The 16,461-nt window shown below is 37.8% G+C and overlaps 1 protein-coding gene across 9 annotated transcripts in view; it reads left to right on the top strand.

The window, feature by feature from the left end:
- sptbn4b (spectrin, beta, non-erythrocytic 4b) overlaps positions 1–16,461 on the top strand; it is a 125,039-nt gene that overhangs the window by 10,928 nt on the left and 97,650 nt on the right. For all 9 annotated transcript variants that reach the window (XR_015515254.1, XR_015515255.1, XR_015515256.1 and 6 more), the window contains exons 2-10: positions 1,869–2,036; positions 2,788–2,939; positions 4,840–5,013; positions 10,126–10,217; positions 10,814–10,894; positions 10,973–11,088; positions 11,208–11,320; positions 13,685–13,872; positions 15,673–15,790. Coding sequence is in view for 6 of the 9 variants with exons in the window: in XM_087293405.1 (XP_087149531.1) it covers positions 1,892–2,036; positions 2,788–2,939; positions 4,840–5,013; positions 10,126–10,217; positions 10,814–10,894; positions 10,973–11,088; positions 11,208–11,320; positions 13,685–13,872; positions 15,673–15,790 (1,179 nt within the window). In the remaining 3 variants the exon portion in view is untranslated. The remainder of the gene's footprint in view (positions 1–1,868; positions 2,037–2,787; positions 2,940–4,839; positions 5,014–10,125; positions 10,218–10,813; positions 10,895–10,972; positions 11,089–11,207; positions 11,321–13,684; positions 13,873–15,672; positions 15,791–16,461) is intronic.

Genomic DNA, 16,461 nt, shown 5'->3' with positions numbered 1-16,461 from the left:
GCTGAAGCTGAATACTCAGTGTTTTTGTGGTACAACGTAGTAGACCTGGGGTCTGTTCTTCATACCTCTCGCTTGGTGATTTGGCAGATCCTGGATCTTTTAATCTTGATAACTGATCTCTGGCTAATTTGGTTCTTCAAACAAGTTCGCGAATCAGATTAGATTGTCTGGATGAACTGATCTGAGATCGATGTGTGATGTGAAGGACGATCTATAGATCCTCTAAATCATGATCAGCAATGCAGCGATTGGCTGACGGTACAGGAGCGTAATGACATCATCTGATTAATATTCAATTATCCATGTGAGCAAAATTACATTAAATTAACAGAATGATACGCAAATAGGATATTATATGATGCGTGAATATGATACGCAATAACTTTACACCTTGTTGTGGGCTGCATGCTTGGCCCTTTCATGTGTCAAGAGCCATTTATTTAGTTTTACAGTTAGAGCGGATTTTCCTTAGTAACCATAGTACTATTATTGTAGCCGTTTTTTTAATCGGTGTAAAAAATAACTGGATGTTTACAAAAGCATTTTGATATTAGTAAAGGTGTCTGCAACTTTTGTGAAGCATCAAATCACCGTTATATTAACTGTCAAAACATGTTTATGACTGCATTAGTGTATTATTGGTTTAAAAAAAAATCACATATTGTGCATGTCTATTATCATACACAAATAGTACTAAAGCGATCTAAAAGTTCATATCAATCAAAGTTCTCTCTTTGTTTTCTCTTTTTGTACTTTCATTTCGGGGGTGCAGATAGTATACGTTTATTAATATTTATATCTTTATTTATTCTATTAATACCTATATATATATATATATATATATATATATATATATATATATATATATATATATATATATATATATATATATATATATATAGTTAAAAAATATATTTACTATTTCCCCAAGTGTATATAACTTCTACTGTAAGAAAATATTTTAGAATTCGGTACACACTTTCTGTATTTTCTTTGCTTGAACTGACCCGATCTAATCATGTTTATGTGAATTGAACCTGATTCTGACCAGGTTTGAGCTACCAAAACGGTTGCTATGACAACAGCTCTGGGATCAGCTTTGAAGAACGAAACAATCCTGGATCATGTCAAATCGTCAATATCCAAATCTGAGTAATCCACGTACGAAGAACAGACCCCAGGGGTGTCCGGGGTGCCAGTGTCCTGCATATTTAAGTTCTAACCCCAATTAGACACACCTGAGCTAGCTAATCAAGGTCCTTCTAGGTATCTTAGAAACCTTCAGGCAGGTGTGTTAAAGGAAGTTGTAGCTAAACTATGCAGGAGACCGGCTCTCCAGAGCTGACTTTAGACACCCCTAGTAGACCAAAAACTGACTGACTAGGCACCCATTAAAGGGATAGTTCACCCAAAAAATGAAGATTTACTCACTATTTACTCAATCTTAATTGGTTCCAAAACCTTTATGAGATTGTTTCTTCTGTTGAACACAAAAGGAGATATTTAGAAGAAAGTTGAAAATGTGTAACCATCGACTTTCATAGTAGGACAAACAAGTACTGTGGAAGTCGATGGATACAGGTTTCCATCCATTTATTAATTTTCCCTTCGGCTTAGTCCCTTATTTATCAGGGGTCACCACAGCGGAATGAACTGCCAACTATTCTGGCATATGTTTTACGCAGCGGATGCCCTTACAGCCACAACCCAGTGCTGGGAAACACCCATACACTCTCGCATTCACACACACACACACACACACACACACTCATACACTAGGGACAGTTTTGTTTACACAAATTCACACCAGCGCATGTCTTTGGACTGTGTGGGAAACTGGAAACTGATGGTTTCTTGACTTTCTGCAGGGCTGCTTGAGGAAGCGGGAGCGATGGCCAATGCCTCAACAGACCTGGACAATGCTGAGGCCCAGAGACAGCTCAACAACAACAACAGGCCAGCAGGCACAGGATTCTGGGAAGCGCAGTCCACCAGCGCCAAACTATTCGAGTGCTCTCGCATCAAAGCACTAGCAGGTACTATTTATATATATGTGTGTGTGTGTGTGTGTGTGTGTGTTTGTGCGCACTGAAAAAATGGTTAATTGGATTTTCTACATACCTTAAATCCAATTAATATATATATTTGAGCAATATCACACTCGTAGCAGTGCGATATGGCTGTATATCGGCACTGGTGGGAGGCATGCGCGGCCTCGTGCCTTAGTGCTCCCACCAGTGCCGATATATGAGGGCTATGAGTGTGATATTGCGTTTATACAACAGTTTGACGGCATAATTGTGTATATAAAAACAAAATCAAACATGGAGAGTCTCAAAAACCCTTTTGTATGAGGAACTACTTTCTTCCGCGTTGGATTCAATTCATAAGCTGACAGTTAAACAGCTGAGCAAGCATCATTTAAACAGTAGATCTGTAGTTTCTGCTTTTTGCTGGCTGTATGTGGGCGGAGTAATACACAAAGGGTAAAGAGGCTGTACAGGTGCTGATATTACTTAAATATACCACGGCTATCAGCCAATCAAATTCGATAACCAGACAGAACTGTTGTATAAATATATATGTTTATTAAATATGAAAGATATGTGGATGATGTGTCAAAATGATTGACAGGGGACATAACTAAGCAACATCTTTTAATGAGAAAGTAGTATGTCCTAAAGATGGCATACTCTCCTGTATATACTTTTAGTGCATAGTATAAGTATGCTAATCGGGGCGCAGCAACAGACTTTAATATAAATTGTATTTTTGTCCCGCTATCAGATGAAAGGGACGCAGTACAGAAGAAAACCTTCACCAAGTGGGTGAACTCTCACCTGGCGCGTGTGTCCTGCCGTATCTCTGACCTGTACAATGACCTGAGAGACGGATACATGCTGATCAGACTGCTGGAGGTGCTGTCAGGAGAGCTGCTGGTGAGTTCCCCATTCACACACTACACTAAACTGAAAAGATTGATTGGATTTACTGACATTTCTTAAGGTAAGTGGTTGCAAACGATTTATATGAGCTAAATTATAACAAATGAATTTAGTTGAACATTTTATTTGTTTGTTTAAACTCTGGCAGCACAGCGGCACAGTAGGTAGTGTTGTCGCCTCACAGCAAGAAGGCCGCTGGTTCGAGCCTTAGCTGGGTCAGTTGGTGTTTCTGTGTGGAGTTTGCCTGTTCTCTGCGCAATCATGTGGGTTTCCCCCGGGTGCTCCGGTTTCCTCCACAGTCCAAAGACATGCGGTACAGGTGAATTGGGTAAATTGTCTGTAGTGTATGAGTGTGAATGAGTGTATTTGCATGTTTCCCAGTCATGGGTTGCAGCTGGAAGGGTATATACTATGTAAAAACATATCTAACTTTGCACAGAAACGACAGCCGTGCCTTTTAAAAGACTAGAACCGATGACGTTCTTGCTGTGAGGCAACAGTGTTAATCACTGGGCCACCGTGCCACCCTATGAAGGGAAATGTGAAGGAGTAGAGGTGGAAGGGGGGATTCTTCAAATCAAAGATGACCAGCAAGAAACCCTTGCTCTTTATTGTGGGTTAGGAATCGTCTGATTGGTGGATCATACATAGTTAATGCAGAACCAGCCGTGTTCAATCATAATCACGTGATCCTCTGGAAATTAGTTCATAAATAAAATTCACTTAGCGTCAAGCATTTCTAAGTGTGGACTTTTGAACTCGATTGCGCTAAACTTAGTTTCCATGGCAACATCTCTCATTATCATAATGTTTCTATGTATTTATTCTCATTCATTTTCTTGTCGGCTTAGTCCCTTTATTAATTTGGGGTCACCACAGGGAAATGAACCGCCAACTTATCCAGCACGTTTTTATGTAGCAGATGCCCTTCCAGCCGCAACCCATCTCTGGGAAACATCCAAAAACACTCATTCACACACACTCATACACTATGGACAATTTAGCCTACTCAATTCACCTGTACCGCATGTCTTTGGACTGTGGGGAAAACCAGAGCACCTGGAGGAAACCAACGCGAACGCAGGGAGAATATGCAAACTCCACACAGAAATGCCAACTGAGCCGAGGATCGAACCAGCGACCTTCTTGTTTTGAGGCAACAGCACTACCTACTGCGTCACTGCTTCGCCCCTTTATGTATTTAATAATTTATTATTATAATTTTTTTCACACAAGGCCTATATAATTGTCTTTGAGGGAGAAATGCTGAAATGCTGAACTTGTTTTTGTTTTAAGCCTCGGCCCACAAACCGAGCTTTAATTTGATTGCGCTAAAAATTTTTGAATTTTGCACTTTGGCCGGTTTCCATGGCAACATCTCTCATTTTCATTCCCATATATTTCATTCATTCGTTTTATTTTCGGCCTGGTCCCTTTATTATTCAGATGTCTCCACAGTGGAATGCACCGCCAACTTATCCAGCATATATTTTACACAGGGCGTGTTTTCCAGCTGCAATCCATTAGTTGGAAACACCCATACACACTCATACATACACACTCATACACTACGGACAATTTAGCTTACCCAATTGACCTATAGCGCATGTGTTTGGACTTGTGGGGGAAACCGGAGCACCCGGAGGAAACCCACGCGAACGCAGGGAGAACATGCAAACTCCACACAGAAACGCCAACTGACCCAGCTGAGGCTCAAACCAGCGACCTTCTTGCTGTGAGGCGACAGCACTACCCACTGCGCCACCACGCAGATTCATATATATTTTTAAAATTATTCTTACTATTAATATTTTTATTAGTTTCTTTCACGCAGGGCTTTAATAAGTGTCTTTCGTGGGATGAATGCAGAAAGTTTCTTGTTTTTTGTTTTCAGCCTCGACCTACGAGAGGCAGGATGAGGATTCACTGTCTGGAGAACGTGGATAAAGCCCTTCAGTTCCTCAAAGAGCAGAGGGTTCATCTTGAAAATGTTGGATCTCACGATATAGTGGATGGCAACCACCGCCTGACTCTCGGCCTCATCTGGACCATCATCCTTCGCTTCCAGGTAAAAGCTGCTCCACTGCTGGAAGGGTTTTTGCATTGAAGAAGCTGTAGTATAATGTCTCTGTGATCGGATGTTGGCTGATCTGTAAAGAGGTGGGCTTGTTTGGAGCTGTGGGGGTGTTTGATTCTCTGTCTGCCCTTTATGGCCCCTGTTGAGTGTGTGATCTCTTGTCTGTGTGGTGCCCGTGTGGCTGAATGGCCGATTGTCAATACCTGCATTACGTACTGATGGATTGGAGAGGAGTTGGGAGGATACAGTAGAGCCAAAGGCATTGGTTCAAATCACTCACTTAATGCGCACTTACTGTGGCTGCAGTATGCATGTGATCCACAGAACCACAGAGTGACCAATGTTTTATTTTACACTTTTAAGAGGGTGATAATGAGACAGTCTGCTGTAATTTTGTAATATTTCTAGATTATTTGTATAAAATCTGCAGATTTATGCATAATGATTTTCAGAGTACACTAGCTGAAAACTAAACACATGAAAATCTGGCTATGTTTGTTCTGGTTAGTCGGCTGGCTAAATCTGCTCCTATTGGTCAGCTGGCCCAGTTGACTCTAGTTGGTCTTCTGGCTAAATCTCCTCTGGTTGGTCAGCTGGCCCCGTTTACTTTGGTTGGACATCTGGCTAAATCTGATCTTGGTGGTTAGCTGGGTAAATGCGCTCTGATTGGTCAACTGGCCTTGTCTTCTATGATTGGTCAACTGGATAAATCTGCTCTGGCTGGTCAACTGGCCCCGTTTACTTTAGTTGGTCTTCTGGCTAAATCTGCTCTTATTGGTCAGCTGGCCCAGTTTTCTTTGGTTGGTTAGCTGGCTAAATCTGATCTGGTTGGTCAACTGGCCCAGGTTACTTTGGTGGTCCTCTTGCCAAATGTGCACTGATTGGTCAACTGTCTTTGTCTTCTTTGATTGGTCAACTTGCTAAATCTGCTCTAGCTGGTCAACTGGCTGGGTTTATTTTAGTTGGTCTTCTGGCTAAATCTGCTCTTATTGGTCAGCTGGCCCAGTTTTCTTTGGTTGGTCATCTGGCTAAATCTGATCTGATTGGTCAACTGGCCCAGTTTACTTTGGTTGGTCAACTGGCTTAATCTGCTCTGATTGGTCAACTGGCCCAGTTTACTTTGGTTGGTCAACTGTGTAAATATGCTCTGATTGGCCAGCTGGCCCAGTTTACTTTGGTTGGACATCTGTCTAAATCTGATCTGGGTGGTCAACTGGCCCAAATTACTTTGGTGGTCATCTGGGTAAATGCGGTCTGATTGGCCAACTGGCGTTGTCTTTTATGATTGGTCAACTGGCTAAATCTGCTCTGGCTGGTCAACTGGCTCGGTTTATTTTGGTTGGTCATCTGGCTAAATCTGCTCTGATTGGTCAACTGGCCCAGTTTACGTTGGTTGGTCAACTGGCTAAATCTGCTCTGATTGGTCAACTGGCCCAGTTTACTTTGGATGGTCATCTGTCTAAATCTGCTCTGATTGGTCAACTGGCCCAGTTTGCTTTGGTTGGTCATCTGTCTAAATATGCTCTGATTGGTCAACTGGCCCAGTTTGCTTTGGTTGGTCATCTGGCTAAATCTGCTCTGATTGGTCAACTGGCCCAGTTTACGTTGGTTGGTCAACTGGCTAAATCTGCTCTGATTGGTCAACTGGCCCAGTTTACTTTGGATGGTCATCTGTCTAAATCTGCTCTGATTGGTCAACTGGCCCAGTTTGCTTTGGTTGGTCATCTGTCTAAATATGCTCTGATTGGTCAACTGGCCCAGTTTGCTTTGGTTGGTCATCTGCCTAAATATGCTCTGATTGGTCAACTGGCTTAGTTTGCTTTGGTTGGTCATCTGTCTAAATATGCTCTGATTGGTCAACTGGCTTAGTTTGCTTTGGTTGGTCATCTGTCTAAATATGCTCTGATTGGTCAACTGGCCCAGTTTGCTTTGGTTGGTCATCTGTCTAAATATGCTCTGATTGGTCAACTGGCCCAGGTTGCTTTGGTTGGTCATCTGTCTAAATATGCTCTGATTAGTCAACTGGCCCAGTTTACTTTGGTTGGTCAGCTGGCTAAATCTGCTCGTTATCAGCTGGCCTTGTCTGGCATGATTGGTCAACCTCTTAGAGGGTATGTCAGAAATCTATCGTGCCTTAAACACAGCTGGTTTTCAGCGCTCCAATATATGTACAAAAATTATGCTAAAGTGCAGAGCAGTCGCCTGGTGTGTATTGTCTGTCAGTAAAGCAGTGGTGGCAGATTACCCAGAATGCTGTGCGTCTGCAGCCAAGAAAGCTGATGCTGTGGTGTGACTCTGGACGCAGGGACTGTGCGAGTGTCACCTGATCCAGCCAGTGTGATCTCAGGGTGGGGCTGTGTTTAGCCCTCACCTCTGTCCCCTTGACGTTCTTCCTCTTCCTCTTCCTCGTTCATTCATCATCCCGCCTCCCTCCGCAATATTACTTTCTATATGCTGCTGCTGTCTCTGTAAATGCCGGAAGGTCTCTCCGCACCCCTGTTTATCTGCTTTTCTACCCTCCCCATCTCTCTCTCTCTGCTGGAGTTCAGTCTGCTCAGTCAGCAGGTAAGGCCGAACACTGCAGCAGCCCATCATAGACAGAACCAGAGACAACAAAACATGCAAACTTCAGTGTCTTGTGGACCAGAGATGGGACAGATGTAGATGTCACAATGAACTTAGGATACATTTTATAGGCTGACGAAGGATTCACGCTTGCTTTTTCTCGTCATCTATTATTCATCATAACTCTGCGATTACATTTGTCCATGTTTTGCTTTGTGGATATGCTCGTTTGAATGATAAACCTTTGTTCGGGTTGTTACATTCATGTTTAAAGGGGTGGTCCACAGTGTTCTTCTGAGGCTTGGTTGTGTTTATAAGATGCAAAGCAATGTGTGCTCATGCTTCAATTGTAAATAATCAGGTTATTTTTTCATATATCTTACAGCTACTCTGCTAACATGAAAACGACTGTCATATTTCCTAGTTCCCCTTAAAATCCCACCCTCAAGAGGATCTGATTTATCAGCTAAAATAATGTGCTGTGATTCGCAAATAATATTAAATCACATCCCACCTGTCCTCAGGTCTTTACACTGGCTTCCAGTTACATTCAGAATAGATTTTGAAGTATTATTACTGGTCTATAGATCACTAAATGGCCTAGGACCTCAATACAATACAGATATGCTCACTGAATACATACCTAACAGATCACTCAGATCTTTAGGATCCTATAAACTAGAAATTCCAAGAGTTCAGTCAAAGCAGGGTGAATCAGCTTTCAGCTACTAACAGCGCCCTCTGGTGCTGGAATCAGCTTCCAGAAATGATTAGATGTGCTCCAACATTAGGCAAATTTACATCAAGACTAAAAACACATCTGTTTAGCTGTGCCTTTACTGAATGAGCACTGTGCTACATCCCACAGATCGCACTATTATTAACCATGATTTTAAACAAACACAGAAATGAAGGGTGATTCCCTTCAAGATCCCGAAAGATTCACACACAGCCTTACACAAACAAAGAGTGTGAAATGAATCGGATTCTAACTTTGACCTTTAACATACTGTATTATTCTTAAAAATTGCTTATATATATATATATATATATATATATATATATATATATATATATATATATATATATATATATATATATATATATATATATATATATATATATACAGTTGAAGTCAGAATTATTAGCCCCCCTGAATTATTAGAACCCCTGTTTATTTTTTTCCCCCAATTTCTATTCAACAGAGAGCAGATTTTTCAACACATTTCTAATCATAATAGTTTTAATAATTAATCTCTAATAACTGATTTGTTTTCTCTGTGCCCTAAAGACAGTAAATAATATTTTACTAGATATTTTTAAGGCACTTCTATACAGCTTAAAGTGACTTTTAAAGGCTTAACTTGGTTAATTAGGGTAACTAGGCAGGTTAGGGTAATTAGGCAAGTTATTGTATAACAATTGTTTGTTCTGTAGACTATCGAGAAAAAAGTTAGCTTAAAGGGGCTAATAATTTTGTCCTTAAAATGGTGTTTAAAAAATTAATAACTACTTTTATTCGAGCCGAAATAAAACAAATAAGACTTTCTCCAGAAGAGAAAACATTATCAGACATACAGTGAAAATTTCCTGAATCTGTTAAATATAATACGTGAAATATAAAAAAAAGCAACAAAAATTCAAAGGGGGGCTAATAATTCTGACTTCAACTGTATATATATATATATACAGTTGAAGTCAGAATTATTAGCCCCCCTGTATTATTAGCGCCCTTGTTTATTTTTTTCCCCAATTTCTGTTTAATAGAGGGAAGATTGTTTCAGCATATTTCTAAGCATAATAGTTTTAAAAACTTATTTCTAATAACTAATTTATTTTATCTTTGTCATGATGACAGTAAATAATATTTTGCTTGATATTTTTCAAGACACTTCTATGCAGCTTAAAGTGACATTAAAAGGCTTAACTAGGTTAATAAGGTGAACTAGGCAGGTTAGGGTAATTAGGCAAGTTATTGTATGATGATGGTTTGTTCTGTAGATTATCGGGAAAAAAAATAGCTTAAAGGGGCTAATAATATTGTCCCAAAAATGTTTTTAAAAAAATTAATAACTACTTTTATTCTTGCCGAAATAAAACAAATAAGACTTTCTCCAGAAGAAAAAATATTATCAGACATACTGTGAAAATGTCAATGCTCTGTTAAACATCATTTAATAAAGAAAATAAAGAAATATTTAATAAAGAAAATAAAAATGAAAAGGGGGCTAATAATTCTGACTTCAACTGTATATATATATATATATATATATATATATATATATATATATATATATATATATATATATATATATATATATATATATATATATATATATATATATATTTTTTTTTTTTTTTTTTTTATAATTACTGAAATGTATTTAAAATGTGATTTCGTCCCCAGCGCATGGATGCATATCAAAATAACATGATTTAGACCTGATATGAAATCATGCTATTTCGTTTTCTCATCAGATCGCAGGTGCACATTTCAGATTACAACACATTTTTATTGTCTTCTCTCATTCTTAACAGATTCAGGTGATTAAGATTGAGACGGAGGACAACAGAGAGACTCGCTCAGCTAAAGATGCCCTACTTCTGTGGTGTCAGATGAAAACAGCAGGGTAAATATGCTAAATACATCCATTTCCTTTATACTACTGTGCAAAATGTCTTTTAGCAGTGGTATGATGGCTAAACGTAGTTATTTTTCAGTCTCTGCCTGAACAGAGAAATTCTATTTGGAGAAAAACACACTGATAAAAACAATTCATGAACTGGCCTTCAAGTCATGAACTGGCCTTCACAGAGTCCAGACCTGAATATTAATGAGATACTTATTTGAACATTGAAAAAAAAAAGTCTAATTTTAATGCAATTAAATAATAAAAGATGCCTAAATCTTAAGAAAAACTTGGGGAATTACTCGAAGAAGCATGGTCTACTCCAGCACAGTCACTGCAAAAAAGAGTAATGATTAATCTATAATTATTATAATCTATTAATATTAGTTAATGCAATTATTTTTACGTGTGTGTTCATATTTTCTGTCATCTTAAAGATGGTATTAAAAGAAGTATGCATGCTAAAACCCCAAAATTAGTGGGGGTCTTAACTTTTGCACAGCATTGTTTGAGTTTAATTTTTAGCTGTTATAGTTGACTTTCTCATTTATCAGAAGTTGTTCATGATCTTTTTACGCGTTTCCTTTGCTTTGCAGGTACCCTGAGGTCAACATTCACAACTTCACCACCTGCTGGAGGGACGGCTTGGCTTTCAATGCTCTTATTCACAGACACCGGTTAGTATGTGCTCATTACAACACCATTAAAATCATTGACAGAGTCTGTTCTGAGAGTTGACTTCTGCTGTTTCACAGGCCTGATTTAATTGAATTCCACAAGCTGACCAGATCCAATGCAACACACAACCTCCAGCAAGCCTTTAACATCGCCGAACAGAATCTGGGACTCACCAAACTACTAGACCCTGAGGGTAACAAAATTAAACTACACTCTAAATATAGGCACACATATTATACAGTATAATGATTCAGCCACAAATCTGATGTCTGATTTGATCATGTAAAACAATTACAATCTTCTCCAAACTAGATGTAAACACGGAGAATCCAGATGAGAAGTCCATCATCACTTATGTAGTCTCCTACTATCATTACTTCTCCAAAATGAAGGCGCTTATCGTAGAAGGGAAGAGAATTGGAAAGGTAAGAGGTGTTAAATTCATTATAAATAACCAGTCCGAAAGGGTTATCAGATTAAATCGTGCATGTCTTTTGGTGCTAGACATCACCACAGCCAACAATTTTACGTTACAAAAACACTCTTGCAATGTTTCCATCAGGTTATAAAACATTTAGTTTGAACGTTATTAGAACATTTAAAAACCTCCAGTTTTTTAGATGTTGTATTAACGTTATTGTTTGGTTATAGGAATTTTATTAAAAATAGTTTTTAGATTATTTCATTCTCTTGTTATATTTATGTTTAAATAACGTTATTTAAAACATTATTAAAACCTTCCATTCCCCATTATATGAATGTTCTAAGAATGTTTTCCTAACGTTCCTATTAAGCTATGAAATTGTGTTTTCTTAAGTTTTTAGAACGTTGTATTAACAACTCAATGGAAACATTTCAAATGCTGATCATTTTAAAATGTTCCATCAAAAACACAATGATAACATTTTTATCCTAATGTGTTTTGAACGTTTCAGTTATAACCTTATGGTAACGTTTTTAATGGTAACAATTTTAAAACGCTCCAACACAAACACAATGATAACAATTTTTATCAAAGCGTTTTTAGAACATTCCATTCACAACTTAATTGTTTTAATGATAATGTTTTTAAAACATTGCCACAACAACACAATGATAAAGTTTTTATCGTAATGTTTTAAGAACGTTGTATTAACAACTCAGTGGTAACATTTTCAATGCTAACACATTTTAAATGTTCCAACAAAACACAATGATAACATTATTATCCTAGCATTTTTAGAACAATCCATTTATAATCTTATGGTAACGTTTTTAATGATAACAATTTTAAAACATTGCCCCACACCACAATAATAACGTTTTTATTGTAATGTTTTTAGAACGTTGTATTAACAAATCAATGGTAACATTTTTAATTCTAACGTTTTTAAAACATTTATAACATTTTTAGATCGTTCCATTCACAATTTGATGTTTTTATTGCTAGTGTTTTTAAAACGTTCTACCAACAACACAATGATAAAATGTTAATTGTAATGTTTTTAGTACGTTGTGTTAATAACTCAATGGTAACATTTTTAATTCTAACGTATGTAAAACGTTTCAACAAAAACACAATGATAACATTTTTATCCTAAGATTTTTAGAACTTTCCTTTCACAACTCAATGAAAAATTTTAATGCTAGTGTTTTTAAAACGTTCTACCAACAGCACAATGATAACGTTTTTATCCTAACAATTTTAGAACATTCTATTAACAACTTAATGGTAATTTAACGCTAACGTTTTTAAAACACACAATAATAAAAAATTTTATTCTAATGTTTTTAGAACGTTCCATCCATAACTTATTAGTTGCGTTTTTAATGGGAACGTTTTTAAAACATTCCCGCAACAAAACAATGATAACATTTTTTGCTAATGTTTTTAGAACATTTATTAATTACCAATAACTTTAAGAAAACATTCTACAATTACGCAAGAACATTTTTTGATATCTTGAAGAGAACCTTTAGAGAGCATTAGCCAGTTACCAGAAGATTTCATGTTAGCTGGCACTGCACTTTAAATACTATAATCACATATTCAGGCAATTAAGACAATTGTCACATATTAAAAGTTGTATATATTCCACGTTTAAATAATGGAAATATGCATTATATAATTAAACGCACCAACATCTCCCGAACATAAATATGAACATTAGGTTAGGGAAGGTTTATTCATTCATTTATTTTCATTTTGCTTCTTAATCAGTGGTTGCTACAGTGGAATGAACCGCCAACTTACATCATATGTTTTACGCAGCGGATGCCCTTTCACCTGGGAAACCAGTACTGGGAAACATCCTTACACGCATCACATTCACGCACATACACTACAGCCAATTTAGTTCATTCAATTCACCTATAGCACATGTAGTTGGACTGTGGGGGAAACCGGAGCACCCAGAGGAAACCCACGCCAACACGAGGAGAACATGCAAACTCCACACAGAAATGCCAACTGGCCCAACCAGGACTCAAACCAGCGACCTTCCTGCTGTGAGGCGACAGTGCTAACCACTGAGCCACTGTGTCGCCCCACAACTTGGTTAAATCCTGCTAAAAATATACAAAAATAAAGCTAAATATGGGTGTAAGTTTACTGAAGTGAAGATTTGTGACTCATCACCTTTTCTTTAAGTCTACACATGTGAAATGTATTATAAAAATAAACTATTCAATCTGCATTTTGGATGTTTTCTTCAATGCTAATCTGAAAGTAGCCTACCCCAAATTAGGCTAAAATCTTAGAATTGAGCTGTCTTTGTGTTGTATTTTAAAATATCTTGTGCTCTCTTTAGGTTCTGGACAATGCTATAGAGGCTGAGAAGGTAATTCGGCGCTATGAGGCTTTAGCATCCGACCTGTTGGAGTGGATTGAGAAAACCATTAGCATTATTAGCAACCAGAAGTTTGCAAACTCGCTGTCGGGTGTTCAGCAACAGCTTCAAGCCTTTACCACCTACTGCACCATCGAGAAGCCTATCAAGTAAGAGAGATTAGTCCATGACTGCCAGGAAAATACTCAAACTATGAGTGTAAATCATCTTGTTCTCCTTTTATTACACATCCATTTAAGGCTACCAGTTATTGTATTGTTGCTTGAAGGTCTTCGCACTCAAGTGAAAAACAAGTGTGCTTTGTTGTATTGAATGTGCTCTTGTAGTGCACTTCAAATCATTACAAGTATATTAAAATACTGTAATGAAAAAGAGGCCACTTAAGTGTACTTCTTAACAAACTGCTGCACAAAACAGCGCACTTAATATCTAGCTAAAATGTCTACAAATTAAATATTGTTTTCAATCTATTTGTTATGCTTTAAAGTGAAGTGTTTTTATGTATTAACCAGCATACTAAATGTATTATATGCACGCTGATAACAATTGTTTTCATGCTTAACATGTTTCCAGTATGTTAATAGCATGAATTAGCATATTGCTGGCCATGTTTAACACTATGCTAACACAAATCAGCACATGGTTAACACATTTTAACTGCTAATATATTTTGTAAACTACTCCCTACTAAAAAAAAACAGCTTAAACCAGCCTAGGCTGGTTAGCTGGTTTAAGCTGGTTGACCAGGCTGGTTTTAGAGGGGTTTTGACCATTTCAAGCTGGTTTCCAGCTATTTCCAGCCTGGTCTTAGCTGGTCAGGCTGGGAGATGACCAGCTAAAATCAGCTTGACCAGCCTAGCCAGGCTGGGAGTCCAGCCAAAACCAGCTATGCCCAGCTTAAACCAGGCAGGTCAAGCTGGTTTTATCTGGATTTAGCTGATGATTTTAAGCCTGACCAGCTAAGACCAGGCTGGAAATAGCTGGAAACCAGCTTGAAATGACCAAAACCCCTCTAAAACCAGCCTGGTCAACCAGCTTAAACCAGCTAACCAGCCTAGGCTGGCTTAAGCTGGATTTTTCAGCAGGGCTTGTAGCCTATATTTTGTATAGTAGTTGCCAGGGGCGTTGCAAGGGTCGAAAGAGATAAGGGGCTTATTACCTCATCAGCTTCAGCTCCTCAAAATAATGAATGAATGAATGAATGGCGGGAGTTTTTTAAACACCATGTGACAACAGTACCACTCCCACCAGCTGGTTGAAACAGGTTCTGCTGAACAGCTGACTATTTAATCACCTCACACAAACTCTGCGTTAAGTGGAATGCGTGTGATGTTTGTGGTAATTTTAGGTGGGGGCTTCAGTCGATCGGTTAGTCAGTCAGTCAGTCAGTCGGCCGGTCGGTCAGTCAGTCAGTCAACCAGTCAGTCAGTCAGTCAACAGCGGCCTCTGGTGGATTTATGTGAGAACAGCAAGCGTGAATTCCACTCGTGAGCGAAATTTGAGATTTGAAAAAGTATACAAAGTTCCTTCTGGTGGATTCACGAAAACAAAAACGTACCTCCTAGGACATATTTCACGATCACAGGGGTACTTATCAATAATGAGCCTGGGTTGAAAACATTGCATCTTCCTCAAGTGATGTGTTAATCTTATTTGGCTCCTCTTTTGTGTGCTTCATCATCTTCATTTCTGAGTTACTTTCATTCGTCTGTTTGGCATAAAGTTGTGTTCATTGAATATCACAATCAGCAAATGTGCTGAAACTCTAGAGGGCTTTTACTTTCACTAAACTTGTTTAACACCTACTGAACAAAGTTGCTTTTCACTGACAGGCAGTTTGTTATAATAGCATGTGTGGTATTTTAACTGGAAGTGCACATGGAGAGGGTTGGCTTGATGAATGTAATACGGTTTGTGTGGTTATTGTGATGTGGATTGCTGTTTGCCAGATTCCAGGAGAAAGGGAACCTGGAGGTGCTGCTTTTCACCATCCAAAGTAAGCTCAGAGCTAACAATCAGAAGCCATATGTGCCTCATGACGGAAAACTGATCTCAGACATCAATAAGGTAAACACTGCATAGCTAACGAGATTTTCAAATGGTTACAACATCAAATCGGTCTTCTGTGTACCTAAAAAGGGATATTAGTCCTAATTTATGTTAAGTGGCTTTAACTACTATGTATTTGCATCAGAAAAATTAATACACTGCACTTACTGTGTTCATAGTGTATTGCAGAACACTTGTGGTTGTCTTGAGGATACGGATATGGTTAAGGTCAGATTTGGTGGTGTGGGCAGGTTTAAGGATGGGTTAAGGTGTAAAGGATAGTCAACAGTGTATTAAAAGATAATTGTGTATATACAGATGTAATTACATGCAGGTATTTAATCAATCATAAGCACAATGTAATAACATTTATTTACACAATAAGTACATTGTAACAAATGATTAATTTCAGTGTAAGTACGTGTTAGTTAAGACCTCTTAATATAAAGTCGGACAATTTGTTTTATTTGACACAAGTGATGTGATGTGAATAAATTAATCATTATCTCGAAGAAATATATAGCAGCAGTCAAAATGAGTAGGTTTATTTAATTAATTACATTTTGTATTTGTTTTGAAGAAGTAAAGTCTTTTGAGCTTAATAAGTAATATTTTGAAACATTAAATTTGATTTTGTTTCTATTTTATTATTAAAATATATATACTGTATAAAAATTCTAATTGGCTAA

Source organism: Danio rerio, chromosome 18 (genome assembly GCF_052040795.2).
Source record: "Danio rerio strain M-AB ecotype USA chromosome 18, GRCz13ab, whole genome shotgun sequence".
In the NCBI taxonomy this organism is placed as follows: Eukaryota; Metazoa; Chordata; class Actinopteri; order Cypriniformes; family Danionidae; genus Danio; species Danio rerio.
Note: the sequence above shows the minus strand (reverse complement) of the source record. Positions and strands in the feature narration are given on the sequence as shown.